At 39.3% G+C, this 14,606-nt stretch overlaps 1 protein-coding gene across 1 annotated transcript in view; it reads left to right on the top strand.

The window, feature by feature from the left end:
* Nucleotides 1-615: 615 nt before the first annotated feature.
* Cdh12 (cadherin 12) overlaps nt 616-14,606 on the top strand; it is a 357,222-nt gene continuing 343,231 nt past the window's right edge. The window contains exon 1 of the mRNA XM_004641817.1: nt 616-846. Within this exon, the coding sequence (XP_004641874.1) occupies nt 616-846 (231 nt within the window). The remainder of the gene's footprint in view (nt 847-14,606) is intronic.

Raw genomic sequence — 14,606 nt, 5'->3', positions numbered from 1 at the left:
GTTCTTTTCCCCGTAGCTCCAGCTGGCAAATGTAACCTACAATAAACTTTTAACACTAATTTTACCGTCAGGATAGAGCTGAAGCTGGAACTCCATCTCTAAAGAACTCCTTTTAAAAACAGTGCTTTGTGTATGCTTCTTGAAATAATTGAATTTAGATATATGTTGCTTCTCTTTAAAATATACTTTTTGCTTTAAAATATACTTCTCTTTAAAATACACTTAATGCTTTCATGTAACTGCAAATTTTTAAAGTCTATAAAGAACAGAGTTAATTTATCTACATTTTACAGTTCCAGTAACAGTGAATATTTACCAATACACTTATTTAATGGTCTGTCCTCTTGTTTTCAATGCTGGTAAATATAATATTTCTGATGAATATAACTATGAAATGTTATTAATTTAATGTATTTTTGTTAATTTGTTTCATAGGTCCCTTTAGATGGAATATAAGAGAACAGAAGCCTCAGAAAGATTAATGCCTGAATTAAATCATCTACAATAAATCAGACACCTGAGGGTTGAAACCCACAGACACCTCAAACCTGGATTCCACACACCTGGATTAAGCTCTGGAGTTTTTATAGCTCTGCTGTAGGAAAGCCTTTGCCAATGCGTACAAGGAACTGTCTATCCCTGCTTCTCTGGGTCCTGTTTGATGGAGGTCTCCTAACACCACTTCAAACACAGCCACAACAGACATCAGCCACAGAGCCACGAGAAAATGCTGACCCTCTGCCAGGTCGACGAGCCCATTTCCAACGCGTTAAACGTGGCTGGGTATGGAATCAATTTTTTGTGCTGGAAGAGTACATGGGCTCCGAGCCTCAATACGTGGGAAAGGTAATGAACGTGTTTCTTTTGACAACCACTTAGTAGGAAGGGGGAATATGAATGGGGCATTGTACATGAACGTTTTGCCCAGGAGTTGACCAAATCAGGGACTAGACTGCTAGTCCAGGTATCTCTTCCTATCTCAATGGCCTGGGTGAGCTATAGAACACCATTTAATGCCTGTTTGCTTCAATTTCCTTGGTTATTTTAGTGAAAATTATGTATATAAGTGTGTGTGTATTTGATATTCTTTGTTGAAACTATGATGCCAAAATATGACAATGTCATCGAAAGTATGGTTATTGCTCACAGCTATTCTGAAATTGTTTAGGAAACAAATATAATGAGACGTTAGCTGGCACATATACTCATGCTAGATTAATGTTAGTTATCTTGACTCGCAGATAGTATTCCTTCCCTGGAAAACTCAAATATAACATCGTGTTTGCATTTTTCTTTCAAAGTATTTGATTTGTCAACCTCATAATTTATACTTAATGTCCCTAGTAAATATTTTCCGAAACAATTACTTTTAAACTTTTTAGAATTTTATTATGATTCTCGAAAATCTTTGTCATATGGGTTTTAAAGAAGCATATAACCTTGGAGAGAACTGAAAAAAATTGCAGAAAAAAATGGAAAGTCATAAGAGAGAGATTATCTGGAAATGGATATAGAAGATCTTGACTTTTGACTATTAAATCCCAGAGCTTCCTGAAAATTTCAGCTAGAGAAACACATGATATCCCTTATATGGATTTCAATGTTAGATTGAATAAAACATATCCATTCAAGATCTAAATTTCGTTGCTACATTTTTGAAATTTGCCCTGTGGAAATATATTTAATATTTATTGACTAATACACTAGCAAAGGTCTTCTAATACAAGCTCTGTTGAAAATTAATGTATATAATCAAGGTTTACACTAAGGTGTATGTAGCCTTTGGCAAGGATTGGTTCTAGGACACCTATCTAAATATAAAAACTAGAGACCAGCCAAATAGCTCAGTGGATTAAAGCACCTGCAACCAGGTGCAGAGGCCAGGAGTTCAATCCCAGGGCCTGCCGTGCTGGCCCCGCCCCCTAGGGAGCGCTGAGATGGCAATTGAGACTGGGCATGATGTCGTGCACCTGCACCTGTAATCCCAGCTCTTGGGGGGCTGTAAACAGACGGGTCACTATGAGTTCAATCTAGTAGTGAGAACCTGAATACCTTTTAGACCTTTCCCTAAAATACAAAAATAAACAAATAAATAAAAATAAATAAAAACAAATAAATGAATAAATATCAAAACAGAGTCTTTGGAACCAGTCTGTGAGTACCCCTCTGGACATTCAATATCTAATGACTTTACAAAACTATAACAGCAAACACAGGGCCATTAAAAAGGATCTACCTACTTGATAGCCTGCCTGCTAGGATCAAGAGTCTTTTCTTATGGTCCTGGAGAAACCCCGTAGGTCCCATCCCTTTGGCCTTTGAGGAGGAAGTCAAAATGAGCCCAAACATGCACAAGGTGGCATCAAAAACCCAAGCAATTAAGAGCAGGGTCGCTCGCTCAGATTAGATTTCCTTATGGACAAGAAAAATCTTTGAAGTATTTAAGAGAGTTGCCTCATCTGTATGGAGTCTTTTGAAGTATGTATGGAAATAACTATGCTTATTCCATAAAGCTTCTGCTTGTACAATTTCTCAATACGATTATGAAATATAAAAATTATTAGAAACCTTTACAGGATAAGATAATTGCATGTACCTCTACCACATTGAAATTTGTACAACTGTATTTTTTAAACTTAAGCACAACATTTAAAACTATAATGGAGGGGCCAGCCAAATAGCTCAGCAGATAACAGTGCCTGCAAGCAGGCCCAGGGGCCAGGTGTTGGATCCCCAGGCCTTCTGTGCCAGCCCCGCCCCCCAGGATGCACTCAGAGGCAATTGGGACTGGGTGTGGTGGCACACTCCTGTAATCCCAGCTCTTGGGAGGCTGTAAACAGGTGGAACACTATGAGTCTGATCTAGTAGTGAGACCCTGAACACCCTGTACACCCTGTCCTAAAATACCAAAAATAAATAATAATAATAATAATAATAATAATAATAATAATAATGGAAGGAGCCAGGGAGTTAACTCAGCAGTCTAAGCTCCTGCCTAGGCAAGCACATGAACCAGTGTTTTATGACCAGTAACACAGGCTATGCAGGCTCTACCCTAGACATGCTGAGCCAGCAACCGAGTCCCAGCGTGGTGGCACATTCATGTAATCCCAGCACTGGGGGAGCTGAGACAGAAGGATCACTACAAGTCTGAGCTGCACAGTGTCACCCTGTATCGAATACATTAATAATAATAATAATAATAATAATAATAATAATAAATAAGAGAAGTAAAAAAATAGCATGGCTCTAGAACTATTTTAGGTTAAAATTTGCGTATAATGGAATATAAAGGTCACATTGAAGTTCCTGGAATCTTTCTTTGTGAGTATGTTCTCTATTTCTCACTGACTCAGATCTATAGACATGAGTTGCCAGAACTGGAGATGATAAAGTTGGTGGTTTGTTGAAAAAGGCATTTGTATTTTATCCTGGATAAAACACTATTTCACTTCCATTGGGTAAAATTGAAGCAGATCTATGGCCTTGATGATGAAATCTGTGGTTTGGTATTGCAAAATCCCACTATTATGACTCTTGGGAGCATTCAGAATTTATTCAGTTAACTTAAACAGCAAATTAGTATTTGTAAATTTGATATAAAAATGTATAACATGTAATTTATGATTACACATAAGCAGCATCATTTCTACATATACCTGGTAACAAAATTCCATGGTTCTCAAATGCATTTCTCATTTAAATGAAACATGGCATGCCAAGATTTTCTTTCCACGAGGAAACTAATTAAAGTTTAATTAACTCTATGTTGATGCGTCTAGACTGGGGAATAGAGTTATGAGAGCATGGAGACGGGTGCAAAGCATGTTATGTATTAGGCAAAAAGATATAAGAGATTCATATTCTTGCTCTTTCTAGACAAGATTATAGATAGCCAATAGAAAAGCAATTTCTTAGGCTGGCGACATAGCTCAGTGGACTAAGCACCTTCTTAGACAAGCACAGGGACTGGGGTTCTATACCCTACACCACAGGCAACACCGACCCCACCCCCAGGCACACTGAGCTGGCCGCTGATACAGGGTGTGGTGTCGCGTGCCTATAATCCCAGCACTGGGGAGGCTGAAAACAGGAGAATCACTATGGATCTGAGCTATAGAGTGAAACCCATAACAAATACATAAAAAAAGTAAATTCTTACTAACAGTACAGAGGTCAATGCAAAAGAAAGAGGCACAAAGACAAGAAACAACCAGTGAGGTTCACATTTGACTTTCTGTGTTCTTGAAGACAAGGCTTGTGTAGTAAATATTAATTGGCATAGTTATTATTATTGAAATCTCCAGTTTTTTGTGGGGTTTTTTGTTTGTTTGGTTGGTTGGGTTTTTTTTTGGTGGAACTGGGGATCGAACTCAGGCCCTTGTGCTTGCCAGGCAAGCATTTATTCTACTGAGCCATCTCCCCAGCCCCTCTCCAGTTATTGAGAGAAAAATTATTTTCCCACATTCAAATGTAAGATCGTACCCTCATATTGATCAAGGAAATTTTATGTGGCTTACTGGACATTTGTCATTTCATAGTTTTATTATTTTATTTTCTTGAAATATGGCTCCTTTTCAAGCAAAATCAAACTACAATACTGTTTATACTTACTATTTTTGCAAAAATACTTTATCAGTGTCTGAAAGTAAATCCAGTGTTCTTCTCTAATGAATGCTTTGAATTTACTGGTAGAAAAGAGTTAAGGTCCCACACCATAGATTAAGAGAAAAATCAATTTTACTTTAAAAGTTAACTCAGTTATGGCAAATTTCTCATAATAAGCAAGTAAAGACTTGTCCTACAGGTTTCCCCATCCATGTGTATGAGCACACAGACTCCAGAGTGCCCAGAGAGTTGTTTACACCAACACAGACCCCTGCGTGTGCAGTGCTAGTGTTTTCCCTCTTCTCATAGCTGGGTTCCAAGTCATTTCTGCCTCTTTTATCATCAAACAATAACTTAAGACGTGGAATTGTCGGGGCTGGGGAGATAGCTCAGTAGAATAAGCACTTGCCTGCTGATTGCAGGATCCTGAGTTCAATCCGTGGTACTGAAAAAAAAAAAAAAAAAAAAAAAAAGGAAAAGAAAAGAAAAGAAAAGAAGTGGAATTGTCACTTCAGATGAATTGCATTTACCAGAAATCCTTAAGTCTCTGTTTTATAAGGGATAAAACTTTTTAAATTAACATATACATAGAGATAGCTTCAGAGGCACCCTCTTAGTCAGCATATTTGTGACAGAGAATGTGTTAGGTCTGAAGCCTGTGGGAATAACTATGAGTATGAAGGTCCCTAGATTACCATTATGAGAGGTGAGTTCTATTGAGTGCTTCCTTTGGGCACTGTTTTAATTGCCATATATATACTTGCACAATCTTCAAACAGCGGTAGGAAGGACAATATTAGAAACTTTATTTTATATGTCAGACAACTCGCGGAGAAAAGTTAAGTAGCTTCCACAGGTCCCAACACCATTCCATTCCAAAGCCAAACTTTTAAAGCAAGCAATCTAGCTCCATTGCACCAGAAATACATCAGTGTATGCCTCTTAATAGTTAATAATAATTTCAATATTTTTCATAAATGCACTGTGTTAGAGACACAATTAGGTACCCTAAGATGCCAGGAGGATTTGGGATGATGACCAAAAGACGAAGAAATTCAAGACTCCACAAGTATATAAGCATAGGAGATAATTATTTAAAAGATGACTTGATTTTCCTTTTAAAAAAATAATATGGGGTAAAATTTTGGTAAAAGTGAAGGATGATAGTGCCAGAGAGCCTTGTCCACTGTCTTTCAGGATGGCCAGGTTGGATGAAGCCTACTCTGTAAAGTTAGACCCTGGTCCGGGGAGATGGCTCAGTAAAATAAGAGCTTCCCTGGCAAGTGCAAAGGCCTGAGTTCAATCTCTGGTTTCACCAAAAAAAATAAAAACATAAAATAAAGTTAGAACCTAGAGAAAGTATGGAACATTGCAATTCTGATCTACAAATATATAAAATTCACTGTAAAAGAGTCAAGATCCAGATACAAGCCTTGTTCAGCACTTTGCTTGGCAGCATTGCACTTCTAAAACGACCTCTGAGACAGCTACTTACGTGGGATGTGAAAATGAAAGTAGAGATGGGAGCAAATTGAGAAGGTCAAAGTCTGTTGTTTTAGAAGTAAAGAAGAAATTATGACATTAGAGATGAAACTTTGAAGGATGAAGACAAAAGTGAACAGAGTCCCTTGGCCATGGATCTGTAGAGGAGGAGACTGATTGGCGAGTAATGCTGATTTAAACGCTAAAAAAAAATTGGCTAATTGCATATACAGAATAAAAGATAAGGAAAAATAAAACAATAGAGATTCATGACTCCTCTTTTTTTAGTGTCTTACAAAGATTTAGTATTAGGATGTAGAAAAAATAGTCAATATTGGGTATTACATGTTCTTACTTAGAAATGCTCAAGAGAATTATAGTAGACACATACATTAATCTAGAGTCCGTTAAAAAGCATGTGGCATATAAAGAGTAATTAAAATCACATAAATGGGTAATGCGCTACAGGACAAACCTATCCTATAGAGAGGCAAAAGAACCATGATTTTAAATTGAAAAGCAGACAAAGAATTAGCTCTTACTAACTAGAAATAAGGCATGAGCCTTATACTAGTGTCACAGAAGATGAAAGAAAAAAAAGTTTGAAGAATAAAGAATGCCAAAATGTTAAAGCCTAGAGGTCAAATTAAATTGTTATTGAAAACTGCAATTGGTTCTGGGGATCAGTAAGTCAGAGGTGTCCATTATCAAAAGAAGTCTTGTGATTTTCTTTAAAGACCGGAAAGAGGCAGAGTACAGGCTATGAGTGATATTTCAAAATTGTGAATGGGTGAAATCGAGGAACCACTTGTTGATATGGTAAGTATTTATTAGTGAGGGTTCTCTAGAACAACAGAACCAACAGGACATGTGTTAAATCAAAAGTGGGCTGGGCATTTGTTCAGTGCCACAGTGCCTGTCGGGCAAGCTTGAGGTCCTGAGCTTGATTTCCAGCACTCACCCTCCTCCCCCAAAAAGAAAAATAATAACCTTTAAAACATAAAAAGGAAAGTAATAGAACTTTATTTTAGGGACTTAGCTTAAGGAATTAAATAGATACAAGCCCCAAAATTATGAAGGTATACTTTGTCTTCACGCTGGTCATGGAGGTAAATGTTCCAGTTGGATCCTGAAGGCAGCCTGCTGGAAAAATTCCTTTCTAGAGAGAAGATGTGAATATTTTAGGGAAACATTTTTTGTTGTTGTTGAGACAGAGTCTCACTATGCAGTTCAGGCTGGCCTTGAGCTCACTCTGTAGCCAAGGTTGTTCTGGAACTCACAGCCATCCTCCTGCCTCAGCCTCCTGAGTGCTGGGATTACAGGTGTGCGCCACCATACCCAGTGAGGCAACACATTGATGCAATGGTTCCTTCCCAACTTCTGGGAGGTGATATACTTCATTCAGTGTTTGCTGCTTTAAATGTTTGCTCGATTCAAAAAGTATCTTCACAGATATAGTCAGAAAAATAATTGATCAAGGGGCTGGGGAGATGGCTCAGTGGAATAAGTGCTTCCCTGGCAAGTGCAAGGGCCTGCATTCAATCCCTGGTTCTGTGGGGAAAAAAAAAGAAAAAGAAAAATAATTGATCAAATAGCACATGATTGTCCAGCCAAAATGACATCACATTAACCACCACAAATTTGTTTCTTTACTTGATGCCCATAAACATCATTTTGTGTACTGAATTTCCAAATAATTCTATTATCAAAGTCCCACTCCTATGTAGCATAGTGTACCTGTTCTGCATTTGACAAAAAAGGCAAAACTCTTTTCCCCAGAAAAATATGTAAAGCTTTGGAGGGCTGTCTACCCATCTCCTTGGTGTCTCCTCACTTAGACAATGTAATACAAAAATAATAATGCTTGCATATTGTGGCTCAAAATGAATATTGCTTTGCTTCCTTATAAGAAGACAGGGAAGAAAATCAAGATACTGCAGATAGTTGCACATAAGTATATATGCAAAAATAGCATATTCATATCAAATAAGAAACGTTCATGACAACCAATTTTACTCTACCTAATTTTTGTATATGGTAGCTGTTAGGTACAGGTACCTTCCCCAGTTATTCACTCTTTCTTTGTCCTCAGCAAGCCACTCCCCTTGGGGCTGCTGCACCTAGTTAGATGACTCAGTGTTCATTCCTGATGGAGCTGGTCTGAATCATCAGTGGCCCTGACTAAACTCTGCTGATGTGGTTTTACATCAACTTTCATCATGTTTCAAAGAATTGCAGGCATTTTCCCAGGGGCTCTCCTATGTTGCAGACACGCTCCTTCTCCCTTACATTGTGGAATAACCATGCAGCTTCCCCTTGGAATTCAGGATGAACTACCTCAGCCAGCACAGTGCTACTCTTCCTTGTCTTTTCATTCATGTCATGAGGATCCTGCAGTGGCTAGGAGTCATTTTTAATTTGGGTTCAAGAGGAACCACTATCCTGTGTCCTGATGGAAACACCCTTCCCTTTGAAATTAAGGCTAGTAGGCCAGCGGAGCATAAGATTTTAGGAGCAGGAAGCAATGTGAGAAATAATAGTGCTCCTATTTCTACTCCCAACTCTTAATTCAAGGCCAATGAATCCTGCATCAGGGTTGATTGTCCATTATGGGAGAAATGTTGCATTACTATTAAGGGTAGATTCAGCATTTGGAGAGCCCTGCCCTGCCCTGCTCTGAGAGATATTTCCACCTACTTGGCACTGCAATTGAATTTTCAAAGGCCTTCCAGTAAGCCAGCTCCCTCACGCTGGTAAGAAACATGGTAGAGACAATAAATCCAAGAGCATAGGCCGATTACTATATTCAATTTGTTGAAAGTTAGTTACATAATTAGAACAATGCAATGTAGAAGCCGATGATAGTAGCTTTATATAAATAGGCTTTATATAAATCTGTGGCTTGCAATTTTGGCATAAGTATTCAATATTAGAAAGGACATATAGCTCCCTATTGAAATGAAAAAGTAGTGCAGCTTCTTCCAGCAGAGCAGTGGCGGAGTGTAATCAATCTCCCACTAGATAGTTGGATGATCACCTTACAGAATGGGTGATTCACTGTTGATCTCAACTGGTGGCCATGGATGCTGCCAGGCCAGTCTTGGTGAGTGGAAGTCCATGCTGGAGATTCCATTCAGACCATCCGTCCTATTATGGACTCTGTTCTTGAGTTCATCGGTCTTTAGTAAGGGTGGCTGGAGCAAGATGCTAGTGGGTCATTCTACCTACCTTATTATTTAAATATTCTTTGCTAATAAAAATCGCTTTTGAACATTCATAAAATATACAAATAACTCCACAGTTTTGTATGGTCAGAGAGCTTTATTTATATTCCTCTTCCTGAGACTCCTTTGCAGCAGATTTATATTGCATCCCTTCTCATTATGTATTATCCAGCTAAATCACTGACCATGGCCCACAGATCAATACATGATTTCATGACTGGCCAATTCTCATTCTAAGCAAAATGAAAAGCAGGTACACTGCATGAAGTCTACCTCCTAGGGGGATTTCCTTCCCCATGATCCTTCAGGGATACCCCAGAAAATCTATAATGCTGCAGATGTCCAATTTCAAGTGAGACCTGTATATTATGAAGGAACATCTGTCACCAGGCCCAGGTCCTCTATTTTCCTGTCAACTAATCACAGCGAGTAATTCAAGAACTTGTAGGTACAGTTGGGAGAAAGATGACAATGCACCAGAAGTGGGGACCATGGGGATTTGGGCCACATTTTTTAATAATATTTTTGTGTCTTGAGAATCTGCTTAGTCCTTACACTTATTTGGAACTTTCATTTGTTTATGAAATAATTCTATGTACGCCTAGCTCTAGGGCTCACTGGGTCTAATAGGACCAAGCTTATGACTGTTCAAGTCCACAATTTATTATCCCATGGCTAAGTTTTCAGTCTTCTGTTACTTCTTCCTCATTAGACCCAATTAACACAATATTTTTAATGTAATGAGGGGTGCATGATTTCCTAGGAATGAAAAGGTGATCATGATCCTTGTGGGGTTGACGATGGCAGAAGACTGAAACTTGGAAAAACGGCACCCAGCACAACAGCCTCACATGGATTCATCACCTAATTCCATTCATCATATCCGTTGTCCTTTTCTTGGACTCCTCTGGCTTCTTCATGGGCCAAGTAGCAGAGTGACAGAGGGATGCCACCCTGTTTATTTCACGCCCTTGGTGGAGGCATTAGTCTTAGCAAGCCCTCCAGGAATTCAGTTTAGTGTTTTTGTAGGTAGAAATATTTCTGATGACTACACCTTGGCCTTTCTAACTGTATAGCTTTCAGTGCAAAGGCCAGTGATCCCATGTGGGGATTCTGCTGGTAATGCGTGAATCTATTTCAGCTATATATTCTGCTACTGGGAAGCTGACTACAAAATGGGCCAAGGAGCCAGTGACTCCACTGTGAGATGTGAGCAAAACTCCACTTTTCCCTGGAACTCCTTCTGTCCTGGTACTAAACTGTGGGTCCATTGGCAATTTAAATGAATGCCAGTTCAGAACCATTGCCCAGTATTCACCCAAAGCTATGATCATTTCTTTTCACAATAGACAGTCACTGTGGTAAAATATTATAGATCCCTTGGAGGAAAACTGAGAGAACAGTTTGAGTATGATTTTTTTTGAAGAATAATTCTATTGTTCCTCAAGGACACAGTCAACTTTTAATGCAATCAGTTCAGAGTCTATAAGCTGCCTCCAGTTCAAGAATTCAATGAGAGGCAGTAGGTTTCTGTTTTAGTCATCTGATTAGACTATTATTCTCCTAACCTTGAATTTTCCTTTTAATGCAGATCCAAAAAGAATTTCATCTATTTCATTCGATTTCTATGTCATTTCTAAGAACAGATTGATCTACTAGCTAATCTCCTAATGGCTAAGTGTCTATGAGTCATAAGTTGGTTTTCTAAAAATTTTGTCCTAGTGTGTCCTGTAATTACAGTGAATTGTCTCTTCTCGTCATCTTACCCAAAGATCCACTGATTCTCCTGGCAGTCAAGGTTACCAGTTCAGTGGCAGTAACATCCACTGATGTTAAGAACTGGCCTACCAAACAGAATGATCACTACATCACTGAGGCACCTTTTACAAATTTATTTCCCTCAATGGTACTAAAATCCAAATGGATCTGTATTAGTCAGGATTAGACTAGAGGAACAGGTAAAATACAAAATGTACAAATATATAAGAAATTACAAGATTGGTTTACAATATCCAGCCACAGAGTTGGATGAGGAAGCATGCAGAGGGCACACTGGAGACTGAAGGATTCGGTCCAAGGTCTGGAACTGTCTGCAGTGTGCAGGATGCCAATGGGTCTGTGACAAAAGGCTGAAGGATCCAAGGCAGAGGCCAGAGAGTCTGGCAGCCAGCAGATGACATACAAGCTGACTTTGAAGACCTGAGATCCTCCAAGGAAATGGAATGCTCCATCCTCACTCAGTTCTCTTTTATATCCTTTAAGTGAAGAGTCACTCAAGGGTGGGACCCCATGCCCACCCTGGGGTGTGGAATTGCTGAGCTGATTTGGTTAAGCTTTTGACTTCCCCAGTTGACATAATCAGTTAACCACAGGGTCTTAACTGAGAAATTCATTCAAAAATTCCAATTTGCTGTACTTTGGAATCCCTTCTTCAGCTGTAAACCAAGAAGGTAGCTCTGGCATTTCAAATTCACTTCTTGCAGTGTACCTCTTGCTCTATATTGCAGCCATCTAAAGAAACAAAATATTGGGCCCCTGAGTCCTCAAACAGTAACATTGAGTGCTGAATAAGTTTTCTGCACCCTTATCAGGAAGTTCGGCTCATCCAACTTTGTAACCTTCCATATTATTCCACCCTCTTGATATTTATTCCCATATGTGTTCCCCAGATATCTGTCTATGTAAGTTAGAAACAACAAGCATCCCTTCGTGTGCCTAGTGCAACTCCTACTCCTTTCTGTACCCACTTTCTGGGACATAAAAAGTTACAGAACTGTAAGCAAAATGAGGCAGTGAAGGAGGGCTCTGAGGCCACTTCGGGGTCTCCCAAGATAACTGACTCAGTGAGGACCCCTGCAATGTCCTTAGGCAGTGAAGGTCAATTTACTCAGATGGAAGAAAGAATCTGTTTCTATTGACAAAGATTTATTAAAATTTAGGCATTCAAGGTGTTTCCACGTAGTTCATACCCATGTCCACAATTTCGTGTCCCACTTCAGCCTAGTGCTTGTCAAGTTGTTGTAGGGAGCCGAATTAGCTAGAAATATTACAATCAGTCAGGGTCAGGTCTGCAAGGAGACAAGATGGAAGACAAGGTGACTTTACAACTGGGAAGAGACAGACACTCCCATATGAGCCACCTCTAAAGACTAAGACAAAAGGAGGAAACACAGGTACATACTTCCCTGGGAATGGGCATCAGGGATTAACATTCTACATAGGTATCAATTACCTTGAAAGAGCCTAAATGAGTCACTAGCCCAACCCCCAACAGTAAGAGACCTTGTCCTGTATTCATGCCCCCTTGCGACATGACTTCCTTCCCCATTTGGTCTTGGATTTAATCAGTTTTACCTGAGCAATGGTGCTTGTAATTTCATTGGTTGACCATGGTTTTGTCCCACCTCATGACCACTTAAGCGAGTTCCCATGTCTTCTCTACCACCTTAGACCCGCCTCACCACATGGTTTTCCTCTATAAAAGTCCCTGGAAGAGACAGCTTCCCAGGGAACTACCCACTCAGGCCCCCCTCCTGTCCCTCTCTCAGACAGGAGCTTTCTTTCACTCAATAAGTATATTCTGCTCATAACCTCTGTTTGTTCCTAAAATTTATTGTTCTGTTTTAGAGAACACGAACTCATTGGGTCAGGTCCAGAGATCACTTTTCCCAATGTCATTTGGAGGTCACCCACCTGAGATCAGTTTTTCTCCCTGTATCAAAGTGATGGACTCTTTGAGTTTCAAATGTGTTTTGCTTTGTCATTCAACCACTTAGGACCAAGAACCCCAATGTGTCTTGAATCAATAGCAGAAAAGTACTATCTCTACAGTCGAAAATGTTGTCAGATCATATGTGGCACTTGAGCTGGAAATTCTTTGCGCCAATTCACTCTTCACTTTGTTCACTGACTTTAGAAGCCATCAGATAGTTTTGCAAGAGCCGTAGACTGGACAGAAGTGTTTAAGATATTGTACATGAGGTCAGAGTGTCCATTGGTGATATCATAGCAGCATACAATCGGGCATCAGGGTTATCTTTTCTATTGGACACAGACTCAATTGTGTCTTTCAACATGAACAGGTTAAAATGCCTGCACCAGAAGACCCAATAGAACAGCAGATTCCTAACCCTGATAGGCTTCTCTCGAGAATCATTCTTGGTGCCAAATTCTGCTTTAGAAAGGGCACTCCAAAGAGGAGGATAAGTAGGAATATTCACATACGTGCATGTGTGTGTGTGTGTGTGTGTGTGTGTGTGTGTGTGTAGAATGGGGGAGAGGAAAAGAGAGACAGAGAGATAGAGAGAGAGGGAGTCACTGAAGCACTAAGAGATTTTCTCATGTAGTTGACAAGATATAACTTAAAAATCTACATATTAGGGAATATAAGTTAGAGCACCAGAAAGTTGAAAATTGATGCCTTTTTGCTTGAGAGGGCACTGTTTTATCAAGTTCTTTAAGTGATTACATGAAGTTCACCGACATTATGAGTGCAGTTTGCCTTATTGAAAGTCTACATATTTAAAGAAAATCCCATCACAAAGGCAACTAGGGTAATGTTTGAACAAATATTTGAGCACCTTGCATAAGTAAGGTTCACACCAAAGTTAAGCACCACCAGAATGTTAGACCCAATGCAATGAGATAAAGATAACACTGCTGCCTCATCTGCTAGAAGGCAGCACTGCTGGTTACTCATCAGCCACAAAGAAGCAATTTTTTTTTTTTTTTTTATTTGAAAAAGCATTTAAGGTGAAAGAGTCAGTCATCAATGAATGGCTCCAGCTAGAAGCCAAGGACATGGGAAAACATGACATGTGATCAGGTGGATTTGGTAGTGTGGATGGATGAGGCAGTGGCTCAGAGAGAGAAGGATGCTGTTAGGCTGATACTGCATCAGCCTGAGGAGTCTAGAAGCCTAAGTAAGCTGCCCGCAGGTCTCCGTCAGTGCAAGTTTGAGACCCAGCCGGGGCTACAAAGTGAGCTCAACACCAGCCAAAACTGCATAGTGAGGCCCTTCTCAAAAAGAAAAAGAAAAAAATAAAATAAAATAAAGTATTTAGAATAGTTTTCCTGGCCCAATATTATTTACTCATCAATTTATTTTTTAGTCACGTGCCTTTTTGGTCAAACTATAATGTTTTAATTTTTCAACTTACACTTAAAGCAGAACTTTTATTATCTGCATGATTCCTATCCATTTAAGACTTGAGGCTTAGAATACTGACTTGGTCTTCATAGAAGTCTGTCCCAAACTCTAATGTGATTCATTCAGCACAGCAATTCTTATAT

The sequence above is a fragment of the Octodon degus genome, unplaced genomic scaffold, assembly GCF_000260255.1.
Source record: "Octodon degus isolate 3935 unplaced genomic scaffold, OctDeg1.0 scaffold00143, whole genome shotgun sequence".
Taxonomy (NCBI): Eukaryota; Metazoa; Chordata; class Mammalia; order Rodentia; family Octodontidae; genus Octodon; species Octodon degus.
The sequence above is the reverse complement of the archived record's forward strand: the minus strand, read 5'-3'. Positions and strand labels throughout refer to the sequence as shown.